Here is a 16,210-nt window from a genome sequence, read left to right as displayed (position 1 = left end):
ATAAACTTACCTTTAGGAAGGCTCTCGGTCAAAGTTTGACAAGCATCATCTAAATCTTTCTTAGTCTCAGATTCAAGTACTAACTTAACTTTGTAGTAACTATAAAAAAAAAAGTACATTTACAAATTTTGTAAATGTTGAGACATAACCTTTACCAATAAACAAGAACGCATACACTGAAAAGTCTTGGGTGTCTTGAGATATTTTTCTATGGTACACAAAAATTGAATAAAAGCACCAAAATGTTATTCATTAGGGTTATAGTGAAGAAAAATCATTGATATGTCATCAGATTCCTGCGGTATCGACCTATCATGCCTATTAAAAGGCAAAACTGAGGTCATTGAGTAATGTATTGCACTGTAAAGGGAGTTTTCATGTTGTTATGTTTACCTGGATATTCAAAATCAGTTTAGGTATTTTACATTTTTACTCCAACCACAAGTAAATCATTGATAAGATCCTAGTATGATTATTCTAAAGTACATTAACACAGACAACATACATATTACTATTGTCAAAATCACAGGATAATCATTCATCTTTATATCAACACTACATACATTTTAACTTAAAACTTAATTTCATCACATATTTGATACCAAAAAAAGAGTTTTGCATATGTAATAACTGCAGATTTGCCTTAGTCCTATCTCTGCACTTGGCAAATACTGGTTGTTTCTGGCCCTTGTAAATAATCAGTTATTTTGCGGTTTTCAAATGACGAGGAAGATGCTCATTTTGTCAATGTTGAGCAAAATGAGTGTGCAAGTTGTTAAAGCAATAAAGAACTCGTAAAGAATATCTGACATTGACATTAAATATTCAAGGATTATGGTCTGGAACTGTTTGGGAGCTTCGATATAATGAATATATTTCTGTGGAGGAAATAAATATGTATGTATCTTGCCAGAGAATATTATTTTTTTTCAACTTTTAGATTATAATATGTCCTTTTCCATATCGGCCCCGGTATCATCCCTCTACCAATATGAGCCCTTCGCATGCACCTTAAGCTGGTATGGGAGTCTATGATGATGCCAGAGCCAATATTGATAAGGAAATGTTATAATCTATAAATACTAGTCTAGTATGTACTATAGCATATGTTCAGTGGTTACATACCTATTATTGAAGTCAGGATAAGACCCCAGTATAACTGTACTATTGTGTTTACTGTCTACAGAGTTCAGTATATCTGCTATCGATACCTCATCTTTGTCAACATATATCTCTCTAGTGTAGAAATCTTTTGAAGGGTTTTTGAACAAATGCTGAAACAGAAAACAGTTTAAAATAATTTCAGTAGAAACAACTGAAGATAATAGTTGGATAATTAAATTCAAATGACTCACTGAGCTTAATAAACTTATTTATTGTGTCTCTCTGAAGCTACTTGTATTTAAAGTTTTCAAAATGTAAACCAAAAACAGTGAAAAGCAGCCAAAATTAGCCTTTTTTGGATTATAAAACACATGATTCTGTCTGAAAATTTTGTTAAATGAAAAGATTTGTTGACCTTAAGTTTCATAACCTTGAAAAAAGTGCAAAAATTGTCCAAATGTGAACACTAATTGAGGCACACATATTCAATGTATATTCAAATATTTTTTTAAGTTTTAGGCTCTGGGTAGAATATTGCAGGAATTGATTTCCCAAAATTACTCTCTATCGAGATTGTTGCTGAAAATTAACTCTCCATCGAGATTGTTGCTGAAAATTAACATAGAATCGCTAACTTAAAACTGTAAAATTTGAAAACATATTTCCAAATGTTTAGACTAAGTGTACATGTGGTGCATATTTTCAAAGTTTAATGGCTCTGGTTTGAAAAATTGTGAGATGATTACTAAAAAATATATGGCTTTTTTTCCTGCCTGCTCATCAACCTAGCCAATTTGCACTTTGCGCCACCAGATTAATAAAATGCTTCGCTGGGGCGCAGCTTGATACGACCGCAGAGGTCGAACCCTGAACAGTTGGGGCAAGTATGGACACAACATTCAAGCTTGATACAGCTCTGAATTTGGATTGTTATTAAATATTTGACACAGCATAGGTTTCTGACACAGAAAGAATGTGGTCTAAGAACTTGAATTTTTTTAATTTACCTATTATGGTCCAATGTCCAAAATCAAAATACATGTTTAGATTCAGCATATCAAAGAACCCCAAGAATTCAATTTTTGCTAAAATTAAACTAAGTTTAATTTTGGACCCTTTGGACCTTAATGTAGACCAATTTAAAAAACGGGACTTAAAATTAAAAATCTAAATACACGGTTAGATTTGGAATATCAAAGAACCCCAATAATTCAATTTTTGATGAAATCAAACAAAGTTTAATTTTGGACCCTTTTGACCTCAATATGAACCAATTTGATAGCGGGGCCTACAAATAAAAAATCTAAATACATGGTTAGATTCAGCATATCAAAGAACCTCATATATTCAATTTTTGTTGAAATCAAACAAAGTTTAATTTTGGACCCCAATTTGGACCAACTTGAAAACTGGGCCTATAATCAAAAATCTAAATACATGTTTAGATTCAGCATATCAAAGAACCCCATATATTCAATTTTTGTTGAAATCAAACAAAGTTTAAATACTGGACCCTATCTTGGACCAACTTGAAAACTGGGCCCATAATCAAAAATCTAAACACATGTTTAGATTCAGCATATCAAAGAACCCCAAGAATTCAATTTTTGTTAAAATCAAACTAAGTTTAATTTTGGACCCTTTGGACCTTAATGTAGACCAATTTAAAAAACAGGACCCAAAATAAAAAATCTAAATACACGGTTAGATTTGGAATATCAAAAAGACCCAATAATTCAATTTTAGATGAAATCAAACAAAGTTTAATTTTGGACCCTTTTGACCTCAATATGAACCAATTTGATAACGGGGTCCACAAATAAAAAATCTAAATACATGGTTAGATTCACCATATCAAAGAACCCCATATATTCAATTTTTGTTGAAATCAAACAAAGTTTAATTTTGGACCCCAATTTGGACCAACTTGAAAAATGGGTCAAAAATCAAAAATCTAAATACATGTTTAGATTCAGCATATCAAAGAACCTCATATATTCAATTTTTGCTAAAATCAAACAAAGTTTAATTTTGGACCCTTTGGACCTTAATGTAGACTATTTTGAAAACTGGACCCAAAATTCTTTCCCTCAAGATATGGTCATAATCTCAATTCAAATTTCCAATGGAGTTGGCAACCATATTTACCCATTTAAATTTACCATAGTGCTAACTTAATCTATTTTATAATAGAATTAAAAATATAGTGTCAAATCTTTCATATGGATTTTTTTGTAAAAAAAAATGATGCAACATTTGCAGATATTTTTACTAGTCTTCCTTTATAAATATGCATTTCTTTAAACATAATTTAAAAGCAGTGTAAGGGAAGTAACCAAAACGTATTTGGATTACCTCCCTTACACTGTTTTAAATTATCTTTATTGTTCATTAACCATTACTTTATACATAATTTAAAAGCAGTGTAAGGGAGATAATTTCAATGATGAATTTGATTTATCTCCCTTACACTGCTTTAAATTATGTTTTGTACTAAAGTATTTGTCCATTAACCAGGACAACCTTGTTTTTCCCCCTTTTTTGCCCCTAATTCCTAAACGGTTTGAGCCATAACCCCCCAAAGCAAATCCTAACCATCCCTTTGTGGTATGGAAACTTGTAGTATAATTTCAGAGAGATCCATACACCGTTCCACAGTTATTGTCTGGAAACTAGAAAATGCTTATTTTTGGCCCCTTTTTGGCCCCTAATTCCTTAACTGTTGGTACCATAACCCCCAAAATCAATCCCAACCTTCCTTTTGTGGTATTTAACCTTATGGTAAAATTTCAAAAAGATCCATTCACTTAAACTAAAGTTAGAGTGCGAAAACCAATGTGTATTCGGACGACGACGCTGGACGACGACGACGACGACGACGACGACGACGACGAAGACGACGACGCCAACGTCATACCAATATACGACCACAAAATTTTTTTGCGGTCGTATAAAAATGCAATAACCATCCATTAAGTAGAAGATGTGAAGAAAATGGATAAGGGGCTTCATTACTTTTTTTTAAATACAAAGTAAAAAACAAAACATGAACCAAGATGCAATAACTAGTGCCAACTATAATGAGCAATACTCGAGGAAAAACAACATCAAAGTCATGAACTTTCCCAGACGTGAGGATCAGAATTTGCGCTCAGACTTTATAGAAACTGTGAAAAGGGATCTTAACGTACACCTAGAAGAGCGGGATGTTGTTGCTATTCACCGCTTGCCATCAGACAAACCTGGACCAAAACCAATGATTGTAAGACTATTCAATAGTGATGTTACAAGAAAAGTGATGGTAAATAGAAAAAACTTGAATAACAGTGTACGCATTAGTGACGACGTTACCTGGAGAAACATGCAGCTTATTAGTAAACTGAGAGACATGAACTGTTTTGAATCTGTATGGTTTTACAACTCTGGAGTATATGGTAGATTGGAAGATGGTTTACAACTGAAGTTTAACTTATTTGATAATATAAGGACAAGGTTACAACACAGAAAATAGACAAAATGTATTGAAATTCTTGTTTTTAACTGAAATTAATAAAAAATGCTTTTACAAGTACTCATTTTGACATCTCTGAACTAGTAACTATAAAATTATACAAATTTAAATCTAGAAATAAGAAATAATTTAACTACTTATATTTAAAGTGACTCAATGTTTTTTTGTTTTTGTTTTTTTTTTTTATCTCCCTTGAATCAATATGTCCAATTATTGCTGTCATAGAATATGTTTATACATTACTATTTTATAATAATAAGAAATATTGATGACAATTTATATTATATAGAAACTTTATGGTAAAATTAGTATACTTAGAACTAGAGTATACAATCATGACATTTATAATGTTTAAGGTGACTTAACTTGTATTTTTTGTTATCTCCCTTGAGTCACTAATTTCTATTATTCTTATAATTGAACATGTAAATATATACTACTCACACTTACAATTATAAGTGACACTTATGGCAAATTTTAATGTAAAGATATTATTCTGTATAAACTGAAAAATTGTGAAACATTGTTAATAATTATGAAAATGCTTTATCACAATTGTTATATTCAATCCATTGAATATTTTTTAAAACTTTTTCTCATTTACTGTTCTATTTTTTTTCATTTATTTTTAAACACTCCTTTGAAAATTATCCTGTTTGACATCCCCATTCTAATAACTTTTCTGTGTTTACATCATTATTGGAAAATTATTTTTATTTCTTTCATTCAACTACTTGATGTAATTTGGATGCAAACATTTTATGATCAATGAGTTCATTAAAGATTTTGTCAGTTAATTGTCAAGGCCTTCGGAACACATTAAAAAGAAAAGACGTATTTGATATGCTGAAGTCAAAGAACTGTTATATATATTGTATTCAGGATACTCATTTTACAAATGATATAGAAAACATAGTGAGATCTATGTGGGGTTATGAGTGTTATTTTTCATCTGTTAGCTCAAACTCTAGAGGTGTAGCTATTTTGTTCAATAATAATTTTGAATGCAAAGTGTTGAAAGAAAAAAAAGATATAAATGGAAACTATTTAATTTTAGATATTCTTGTAGAAAATAGAAAGATAACTCTTGTATGTCTATACGGACCAAATACAGACAATCCAGATTTTTTTTCCAATATTATGTCGGTTATTGATGATTTTGAAAATGAATACTTTGTTATTTGTGGTGATTTTAATCTTGTCCAAAACCCATGTATAGATTATTGCAACTATGTGAATATTAACAATCCGAAAGCTAGGGAAAAAGTTCTTGAATTTATTGAAGAAAGAAATTTGATAGACCCATATAGAGAACTTTTTCCAGATATACAGCGATACACTTGGAGGAAGAGAAATCCTTTTAAACAGGCTAGATTAGACTTTTTTCTTCTCACTGAAAACTTTTTAAACAGTCTAAAAAATTGTAATGTACTTCCAAGCTATTGGTCAGATCACTCTATGATTTTGCTAGATTTAGAATTTAACCCTTTCATTAGGGGAAAAGGTTTGTGGAAGTTTAACAACTCTTTATTATATGATATAGACTATATAAATACTATTAAGCAAAAAATACAGGAAGTGAAAAAACAATATTGTGCTTTAGTCTATAATATGGAAAATATTGACAAAATAGATAATACAGACATTCATTTTAGAATTAACTGTCAGCTTTTGCTTGAGACTCTTCTAATGGAAATTAGGGGGAAGACAATTTCATATTCAAGCTTTAAAAAAAAGCAAGACGAAAAAAGGGAAATAAATCTTCGAAATGAAGTAACTCAATTAGAGGAAAGAGTTGATGAACATTCCATTAACGAATTAGAGGCAAAAAAACATGAGCTTGAAAGTTTAAGAACACAAAAATTAAAAGGGAAATTAGTAAGATCCCGTGTCCAATGGATACAGGAAGGGGAAAAACCTACTAATTATTTCTGTGGCTTAGAATCACGAAATTTTATGAGCAAAATTATTCCTAAAGTAGAGAAAGAAAATGGGGAAATTATAACAAAACAAAAAGATATTTTGAATGAAGTTAAAAATTTTTATGACAATCTTTATAAAAAAAGGGATACTAAAAGTACTTTAAGTGATCTGAAAAAAGACTTGAAAAACTTAAGTGTTCCTATACTTTCATCTCAGGAAAAAGAAAGCTTGGAAGGTATAATTACTGTTAAAGAAGCTGGAGAAGCATTGAAAAAAATGAAAAACAACAAAACTCCTGGAACGGATGGTTTTTCAGCAGAGTTCTATAAATTTTTTTGGAAGGATCTTCAAATTTTTATTGTAAATTCTTTAAATTATGGTGCAAAAACAGGGGAACTATCTGTTACACAAAAACAAGGGATTATTACTTGTTTACCGAAAGGGAATAAACCCCGCCACTTTTTAAAAAACTGGCGCCCAATATCTTTACTGAATACTGTGTATAAAATTGGATCAGCAGCTATTGCAAACAGATTTAAGAGTGTCCTCGATAAATTGATAAATTTTGATCAGACTGGTTTTATTAGTGGTAGGTATATTGGGGAAAATATAAGACTCATTTATGATATATTACAGTACACAGAGGAACATGAAATACCAGGGTTATTACTATTGATTGATTTTGAAAAAGCTTTCGATTCCATATCATGGGACTTTTTGATAAATGTTTTGAAATTTTTCAATTTTGGCGAATCTATCATTAATTGGGTTAAAGTTTTTTACAATAATATAAACTCTTCTGTCATCCAGGGGGGGAACCTTTCAGATTTTTTTACTATTGGTAGAGGTTGTAGACAAGGGGACCCCCTGTCTCCATATCTTTTTATTTTATGTGTAGAGATTCTGGCATTGAAAATAAGGGGAAATATTGACATTAGTGGTATAAAGGTCACACGGGTTGAGCATAAATTGTCACAATTTGCCGATGACACCTCTTTGATTTTGGATGGGAGTGAAAAATCTCTGCAAGAATCACTATTAGAATTAGACTGGTTTGCAAAAATATCTGGACTGAATATTAACTTCACAAAAACACAAGTTATTTGGTTTGGGAGCAAAAAATATAGTACAGATACATTATGCCCTAACAGAAATCTGTCTTGGGGTGAAACTACTTTTAAATTACTAGGAATCAATTTTGATGTAGATCTTGAAAAAATTGTTAAGATAAATTATTCTGAAAGAATTGTACAGATTAAAAATAATTTAAACCAATGGTCTAAAAGGAATCTAACTGTAATAGGTAGAATAACTGTGATTAAAACTCTAGTCTTGCCTATTGTAAACCATCTCATTATCTCTCTGCCAAATCCTTCAGATGATATTGTTAAGAGAATAAATGAACTTATTTATACATACATATGGAACTCACCTATACATAGAGTTAGGAAGGATATCCTAATCAAAGATTATTTGGAGGGAGGTTTGAAAATGCTTGATTTGAATATGTTCATTACAGCCCTTAAATCAACATGGATTAGAAGGATTTTGCAGAGAGATAGTAAATGGCAAAATATTTTCATGTCAAATATAGAAAAAACAAAGTTGTTTAGTTGTGGTGTTGATTATATTAGACAACTTTACATGACAGTTAACAACCTTTTTTGGAAAGATGTACTAAGATCCTGGGAAATGATTATTCAAAAAGAAAGAAACTTGACTTATGATTCATTTTTATCAAATCCACTATGGCTAAATAATAATATTAAGATTGGTCATAAATCAGTAATTTATCAAGAATGGTTCAAAAGTGGTATTAGATTTGTAAATGATATAGTTGACCAAGATGGATCGTATATTTCATTTGACCAATTTAAGGAAAACTATAACATTAACACAGATTTTCTTAAATTTAACAGTGTTATTTCGGCAGTGAAAGAGGCATCAAAATCTTACACTAAAGGATCTTACAAATTATTTTGTCCTTTTATACCATCATGTCTGCAAGTATTTTTAAAACATTGTAAAGGATCAAAAGATATGTATTCTGTACTGACAAGAAATAATGTTACTCCTACTGGACAGCTTAAGTGGGTTAAAATTTTAGGTGAACAGAATCTGAACTGGAAAAAGATTTTCAGACTGCCTTTTGCTGTTACAAAAAATAGTAAATTACAGTGGTTGCAATATAGGATTAACCATTGCATTATTGCAACAAACCAGTTTTTAGTTAAAATAAAATTGATCGATGATCCTTTATGTACATTTTGTAAATCAGAGAACGAGTCTATAGAACACCTATTTTGGAATTGCAATACTGTACAAAATTTTCTACAGGATATTGATAACTGGTTCCTTTCTGGTGGAATAAGTCTCCCAATGAATAAATTAAACTTTCTTTTTGGAGACTTATCCAAGATATTCCCCAACAACCCATACAACATGATTTTTCTTTATATAAAACAATATGTGTATAATTCTAGATGCTTTAAAAAGAATCTCTCATTGCAAGCAGCTATAATAAAGCTGAAAGATATGTATAAATTAGAGAGTATGATAGCTGTAAAAAATAAAAAGATAACTGAATTTGACAATGTATGGAATGTTTTTGAAAAACTTTTATTGAATACCAGCTAATGTCTATTTTTGTTACAATAACTCATGACTATTTAATTATAATCTATTTTAAAGAAAATATTATTGTCATGTTATGTACTTGATCTGTGTTGATGGCTGTTACGAAAGAAATATGTCTAGTTAATTTTGCAAATATTTTCCAACATAAATATTTGATATTTAAAATATAGATAGGGATGTAACTGGATAATCCTTTTTTTTTTCTTTTTTTTTTTTCCCTTCTTCTTTACTCTTAACTCCAATCTGTTAATTATCATTATTTATTTATTTATTTATTTATTAATTTTTCTATTTTTTATTTTTTTATCTTTTCAATAGAAAATGTAAAATATTTCCAATTTAGATGTATTTATATTAATGACATTGTATATATTCTTATTGTATTATATTGTATGTATGTCATGTATATGTTGTATTTGTTGGAAATAAAAAAATCAAAAGTTAAAAAAAAAAAATAAATAAAACATTATTTAAATACTGTAAAATATAATTTACCTACCTCTAAAGTGACAAATGACCTTTCTAATAACTGAGGTACTCCAGGGAATATGTAAACATTTTTAATAGTAACTAATGGAAATTTATTTTTCTGGCCTGTCTCTGGATGATAACCATACACTGTAGTTGATGACTTTGGTACCTAAAATATATTTTTCACATAAATTCTTTCCAATTCAGTTATGTTTGATTAAAGTTAAACAAGGAAATACAATTAATTATGGAACCTGCTAAAAAAATATTCAGCGGAAAACATAGCTTTATGTCCAGTAAAAGTACTTGTAAGGATAAAAATCCATAATATTACGGAACACAGTCGGCCATCAAAATAGTCATAAATCCAGAGACAACAATCATACAACTGGGACAAAAGCAGTAACAAGTGCAAATAATAACAGAATACATAAATTATGAAAGCACAACTTTCATTTTCCAAAAAGGCTATGTATATTAAAGATGAAGTGAATTTAAGCCTGAATTATTCACAATTAAAGTTCTGCAACTCTGAAAAGACAAATCCATCAAAATCAAATCGAAATGGGAACTTCAATTCTCTAAATTCTGAAATGTATGGACAAATTTTGAAAATTTGAGTTATTGTACACATAAAAATTTAAGTGACTCACAATCTAAGTCACATTACTATGAATTACCCTGAAATCTTCAAAAATTGAAATTCAGTTTCATTTTGTCACTTCCAACATTTTTCATACAGACAGTTATATAAGTGCACAGAGTAATTATGATGTCGTGTATGCTTCTTTCTAGAACTACCCCTTCACCTTTTGTTGTTTGTATTAAATTTTGGTCATTGCTTATATGATAATGATGTAAAACAAACATATTTATTTGTGATTTATTTATTTAATAATGACCAAAAAAACAAATCTTCAGATTAAAATTTTCAACTGGTAAAGTTAAAATTTGATAATTGATGTTTTATAAATATATATATTTCTAAATCGAGAATTTTCTCATTATTCAACATCTCTTTTTTCAAAAGACACAATTGCATTATGTGTTGAAAAAAGCATGATTCTGTTAATGCTTTCAATTGGTGAATTGCCACATTATTCCAATTTATTTCAGCTAAACAAAGCAGTTGAGAAATTATCCAATTTACCATTGCGAGTTTCATTTTAGGTGAATCCAGAGCTGCAGGTCCAAAGTATTCTTTACACAACTCCACCAACACAGGGTTTGGTTCTAAAACATCATCAAAGGCTTTAGCTATACCTGGAACAAAAACAGAAAACAACACTATAATTGCTACACTGCACAGATGTGAAAAAGCTGTATGCATACAGGAGGATATTATTAAGATAACCAAAAAAAAGTTTTTGGTGATAATTCTTAAATATTGTTTACTGAAAATATCACCTGAAGTAAAATATGATATGGGATACTGGAATTGAATCATATCAGAAATGTCTTCATTCAAAGCAAGATGATTTCATTCCTGTATCTTCATATATCAGCTTTGTATAGGTTATTACTTTTGTTAGGTACATTCATACATGTATGTACCATATATATATATTTATTACAATATCATTCACAAGTTGTCTCATCATGGCATTTAGGAACTTGACAAATACATGTAGTATATATAGTATATAATTTACATCTTTGTATCATTTTCAATGTTATGGTGGTGTTGTATTTCTTCATGTTATTTCGTCATTTACAGACAGTGAACATCAATACTTTCTATTTAAGTTTTTTCCTTATATATTTTACAGCTGATGGCTGCTTTTTTGGTAGTCTCAGTTTAATTCATTCACAGCTTGTCCATAGTTAATTAACAAGTACAACTGCACAAAGATGAAACTAATTCTTAGAAATATGTTCACCTTCAAAAGTTTTGTCATCATGTGTTGGTCCTATACCACCAGTTGTTATCACATGTGTGAATGACTTAGAAAACAATGAGACTTCACGAGCAATGGTATCCAAGTCATCTCCTATCACAGATATCTGAAATAGAAAAAACAAAAAATGTTAAAGGAGGATAATAAATATTTCTACAAAGTTAATTAAGACAACAGTAGTTTATCAATGTTCAAATCTTGTAAATCAATTAAGAAGACAAATTAAGGTAACAAACAAAAACTTGAGGGAATCCCATGAATCCCAAAAGAAGACTGTGTGTTGACAGGGTAAGCATCTCTTGCTATGCATCGCAATCTGATTAAAATACAGATCCTGTGTCCAAACTTTGCTTAGAGGATCTGAAAATACACTATTCTACTTCCTGTTTAAAAGGATCCTCTGGGGTTTTTTTTCATTAATACACACCTTAAAAAAATTGAAGGCTAAAATAAGATTGGCTGATGTAATAATTACCAGAATACAAAGAAAAACCAAGTGTGATCAGATCCTAGTAAGCAAAGCTTGGACATAAGATCTGTATTTAATCAGATTGATATGCATCCATAACCCATCATGCAAATCCAAACTCAGTCAAAAATCAGGAATGGGACACAAGTAACATTATCCATATTTATCATAGATTTATAATAACATGTATAGTTAAAATTGAGAAATGCTTCACTGTCATAGAAGTAAATTATTAAAAAAAGCATATAAAAAAATAAGAAACGATAATGCTCCCTAAAATTAATGGACAATTGTCCAACATGTGTTTTTAACGTACATGTCATGTTTATGAATAACAAAAAATGTGGGGTGTATGCCAATTTGACACCAAACATTTAAAAATAAATAAAATTAGAAAAGATGATGTCACATATATAGGAAAACATACTATTTTCAACTAAAATGTTATGTTCTAAATCAGCATGAATCTAAATAACTGAGGTTAATAAATATGCACGGAGAGATACACAAAAATGACTACTTAAAAAAAAAAACTAAACAGGGACAGGCACACCGACGTGCGGCACGGTTCAACTAGCTTTTGAGTACTCAACCTTCTCCCTTACATGCATTTTAATCTTGATTCAATGGAAGCAAGCTAGATAGTAAAAATCAATTCAGGAATAGCATGGACTTTTGCAAACCTGTCAACTTTTTAAAAAGTCCATGTGGGATTTAAGCATAAGAGGACCTAATGCATACCTATACATGTCATTAGTGTACTTAATTAGAATATATATTGTTTTGAATAAGTACTGTACACATGTGTTTAAGTGTATTTTTTACTCCTCTGAATGCCTTTTTTAAAGTATTTAGTCTAATAATAGAGTTTTATAAGGGTCAGGTCAGGATATCCCTAGAAAGCAGGAAAGTTGGCGGTATGCAATGTCACCACGGGTACCATATTCTATTCCTCAATTATTTTTTTTTTTATTTCTTATATTTTAAATGAGTGGAGTGACAATTATTTTAAGTATACATGGTATAAGAGGCCATACCTGAGAAGAACTATTGTGCCATCAGAGGAAAGAAAAAATTGATAACAAACTATACATTTTACACAAAGTATACCTTTTTCACTTTGACACCAAGAGAGAACAAATGTTTGCAGATAAAATGGGAATTTGTGTCTTCTGTTTGTCCTTTAAGAATTTCATCACCAATAACTGAAATAAAAAGCTTTAATAAATATAATTACCCAATTTAACTGTGCATTAAATATTCATACATAATGAAATGTAAACATATTCACTCATTTTATTATCCAAAAATAATAAAATGCAAATATTCTAATTCATGCCTAAAGTGACTGTTGTTAGTATTTTCCTCTATTCTTTTGTTCATGGTTTTGTCTAGTTCAGATAATTAATTTATGACATCTTCAAAGGCTATTATAATTTTTTAACAGGAGGCATTCAAAAAAAATTAAAATGGCCTTTTAAGACCTTATAATTATTTGGACTAATTATGTTTTTTTGTGTCTTCCTTAATTATTTTTTACTTGTTCGTTTACTGTGAGTGCACACCTTTGTATCCTGACTTTACATATTTTAAAATACCCAAAATGTGTGCATTTGTTAGTTCTACATAATGTCAAGGATTTGTATAGTAAGAAAACTTACTATACAAATCCTTGCTTGTGTTCATGTCTTTTTCTGATTTCTACAAATAACAATATTTTGTCTATTTTTTTTTTCTTTTTTACATAAGCTATCATACCTTCAGACATTCTCACCTATTACTCCAGCTGAACATTCATTATTGGTTGTCATACTTCTACCTACAATGTGATTAACTGTAATTTTCAGTCTCTTACACGCTGTTATTCGGGAAAACCTATGCATTTGTCACATTTTCAGGTTTCATCATCTAAATAGCACTTGCAACTTTTTGTAGTTGTTCCGAGGAAAAGTTAGAGTTATCGCCCTTCAACTTCTAACTGATAAGGATGTGTTACGGAGATCCCAACGATTTAGTTAAACAACTTTACAAATCGTTATTGCAATATGGAAAGTTTTGTTTATCAATCATTCAAAGGATGTTAGTTGATGTTTCAATATCCATTCACTCAAAATTGCAGCAACATATTTCAAGTGAAAAGTCCAATGACCAAAAACTTTGTTCAGTGAATAAAACCACAACACCCCAACTAGAGGTATCGATCTTCGGACTAGATACAATCCATCAGAGACATATAATACAATGTATTATAATGTATTATATGTCTCTGAATCCATGAAATGGCCATTTAACTATTAAAATTTAATAGGAATCTCTCATTATTTTCACGTAATGACACATTCCCACTCTTTTAAAATTTTTTTATGACATTGATTTCAGAATTTTTCTGGATATGGTTATAAGTTCTCAGTGACTATGAGCGAAAGGTTTGAAAAGCTTATCATTACTGAATGGCAATAAATGCATATCTTGCCATATCAATGGTTTTAATCGTACACTTTCAACTCTAAATAGTTTAGACAGCCCGAGGATGATTTTGACAAAGTTTGATATATGAGCTAAACCAATTCTAGATGAGAAAAAATAGAAAAATATATATATTATTCACCTGTATTATTGCATTTTCATGTTTATATACAAGAAAACTTAGATTCGGCGTGCTCCAGTAAAGTTTCGCAAATGATTTGAACAATAGATATATTATTGTCTATCAGTACCAGATGATTGCTATACGTAATTGATCCCTATACTTTATTATAGTGACAGTGGCAATGTTTTTAAATCATTGCATTCACACAAACAACAACAACAACAAAAAAGTACACAAAGCATTGTGCAGAAAAGTTTAAGCAATATAGTTCCAATAAAAACCACGTTGAACTCACGGGGGCTGTAAAATCAACTGAACAGTATACACGTGCATCATTTTCCAATAGTTCATTTTCAAGTTAATAACTTCACTTTAAACACAGACATACAGACCCCACCCGGCGGAACAGCTTGTTCAAGCAGTACGTTACAGAGTTAGCTCTTAAGCCAAATATTAAAGGTTTTCACTGAATATAAAAACTTTTAAATTAATTTAATTAACACTACACACACTGATGATGTCATGAACTTAGTAAATATTGAAAAAAAAAACAGAAAGACATGCCGCAATATGTCACACCGGAGACATATAATACAATATGTATGTCGAGAGATCTCTGGTCACACAAAAGACCCATGATACGGGCACATGACCATCATCCATCCTGTTAAAGGGGCACTAGCTGTCAAATTCATGTTCACCGATTTGACTGAATTTCTCATATTTGATTAATAACAATGTAAAATATTTATCCAAATTATTAAAAGTCTAAAATAAACAATTTACAGAGCATGGGCTCGATATGTAGCTTCGTTTCGTGTGTTTTTTAGTCTAGACGCCATCTAATTAACTATCGAGTTGACCTCCGAAAACCACCGATGGCCATATAAGGTATATAAACATAAATATAGATATAAATAGATTAAGCTAACTCGTGCAATTGGATTTTTCTATGTCTATTTTATTTTAATTTCATATTATAGATTAAAAATATATGTTAATCATCGTTTTTACCTGTATTAGAATGATTTTTTGTCGATCGAATCAGTTAATCAAATGATTTACCTTTGTTTCACTTTCAATGTTGACATTCTTTTCCTTTAAATGACTGGTCACGCACGTTTCATGCGTTATCCATCTCTAGCTAAGAGGTTAAATTGAAGTTAACATGAATACGGATTCAATGAGGTCGAATTATTCACTTGCAAGTGAATAATTGATCTTCAATGTTTCTTAGCTTATTTTGTCAAAATTGAACCATACTTAATGCTGCTAAAAGCGAATTATTACTTCACTATTTCACTTTCATTAATGATTGAACAAAAAAAATCCTATTTCAGATTTTTTATATATCTCGTAGCTAGTGCCCCTTTAAGATGAGGGCCTCGCTGGTCAGCTCTTAAGATTCTCAACAAAAGTTCTGTGAGAACTTACAAGGTAAGGCACACATACAAGGTACATTTAAGAAGTTTGTTTTTACCATTTTTCTCATCTTTAAATTAATAAACAGAAATATTTCAAAGAATGTTCACCTTATCTCAATTCTAATTATTCTTAATTAATCACGATGTAATTATACAAGAGGGTCTGGATGGGTTTACAGAATA

The 16,210-nt window shown here is 30.1% G+C and overlaps 1 protein-coding gene across 1 annotated transcript in view; it reads right to left on the bottom strand.

Annotated features, from left to right (window-relative positions):
* The window catches only part of LOC127704851 (FAD synthase-like), a 44,925-nt gene extending 30,781 nt beyond the window's left edge, over positions 1-14,144 (bottom strand). Inside the window, exons 1-7 of the mRNA XM_052209077.1 lie at positions 13,788-14,144; positions 13,124-13,218; positions 11,527-11,650; positions 10,797-10,909; positions 9,675-9,815; positions 1,126-1,274; positions 11-99 (exon numbers count right to left, since the gene is read on the bottom strand). Of these exons, the coding sequence (XP_052065037.1) occupies positions 11-99; positions 1,126-1,274; positions 9,675-9,815; positions 10,797-10,909; positions 11,527-11,650; positions 13,124-13,218; positions 13,788-13,896 (820 nt within the window). The 5' untranslated portion in view covers positions 13,897-14,144. The remainder of the gene's footprint in view (positions 1-10; positions 100-1,125; positions 1,275-9,674; positions 9,816-10,796; positions 10,910-11,526; positions 11,651-13,123; positions 13,219-13,787) is intronic.
* Between the last annotated feature and the right edge of the window lie 2,066 nt (positions 14,145-16,210).

Source organism: Mytilus californianus, unplaced genomic scaffold (genome assembly GCF_021869535.1).
Source record: "Mytilus californianus isolate M0D057914Y unplaced genomic scaffold, xbMytCali1.0.p SCAF_6, whole genome shotgun sequence".
NCBI classification, from domain to species: domain Eukaryota; kingdom Metazoa; phylum Mollusca; class Bivalvia; order Mytilida; family Mytilidae; genus Mytilus; species Mytilus californianus.
The sequence above is the reverse complement of the archived record's forward strand: the minus strand, read 5'-3'. Positions and strand labels throughout refer to the sequence as shown.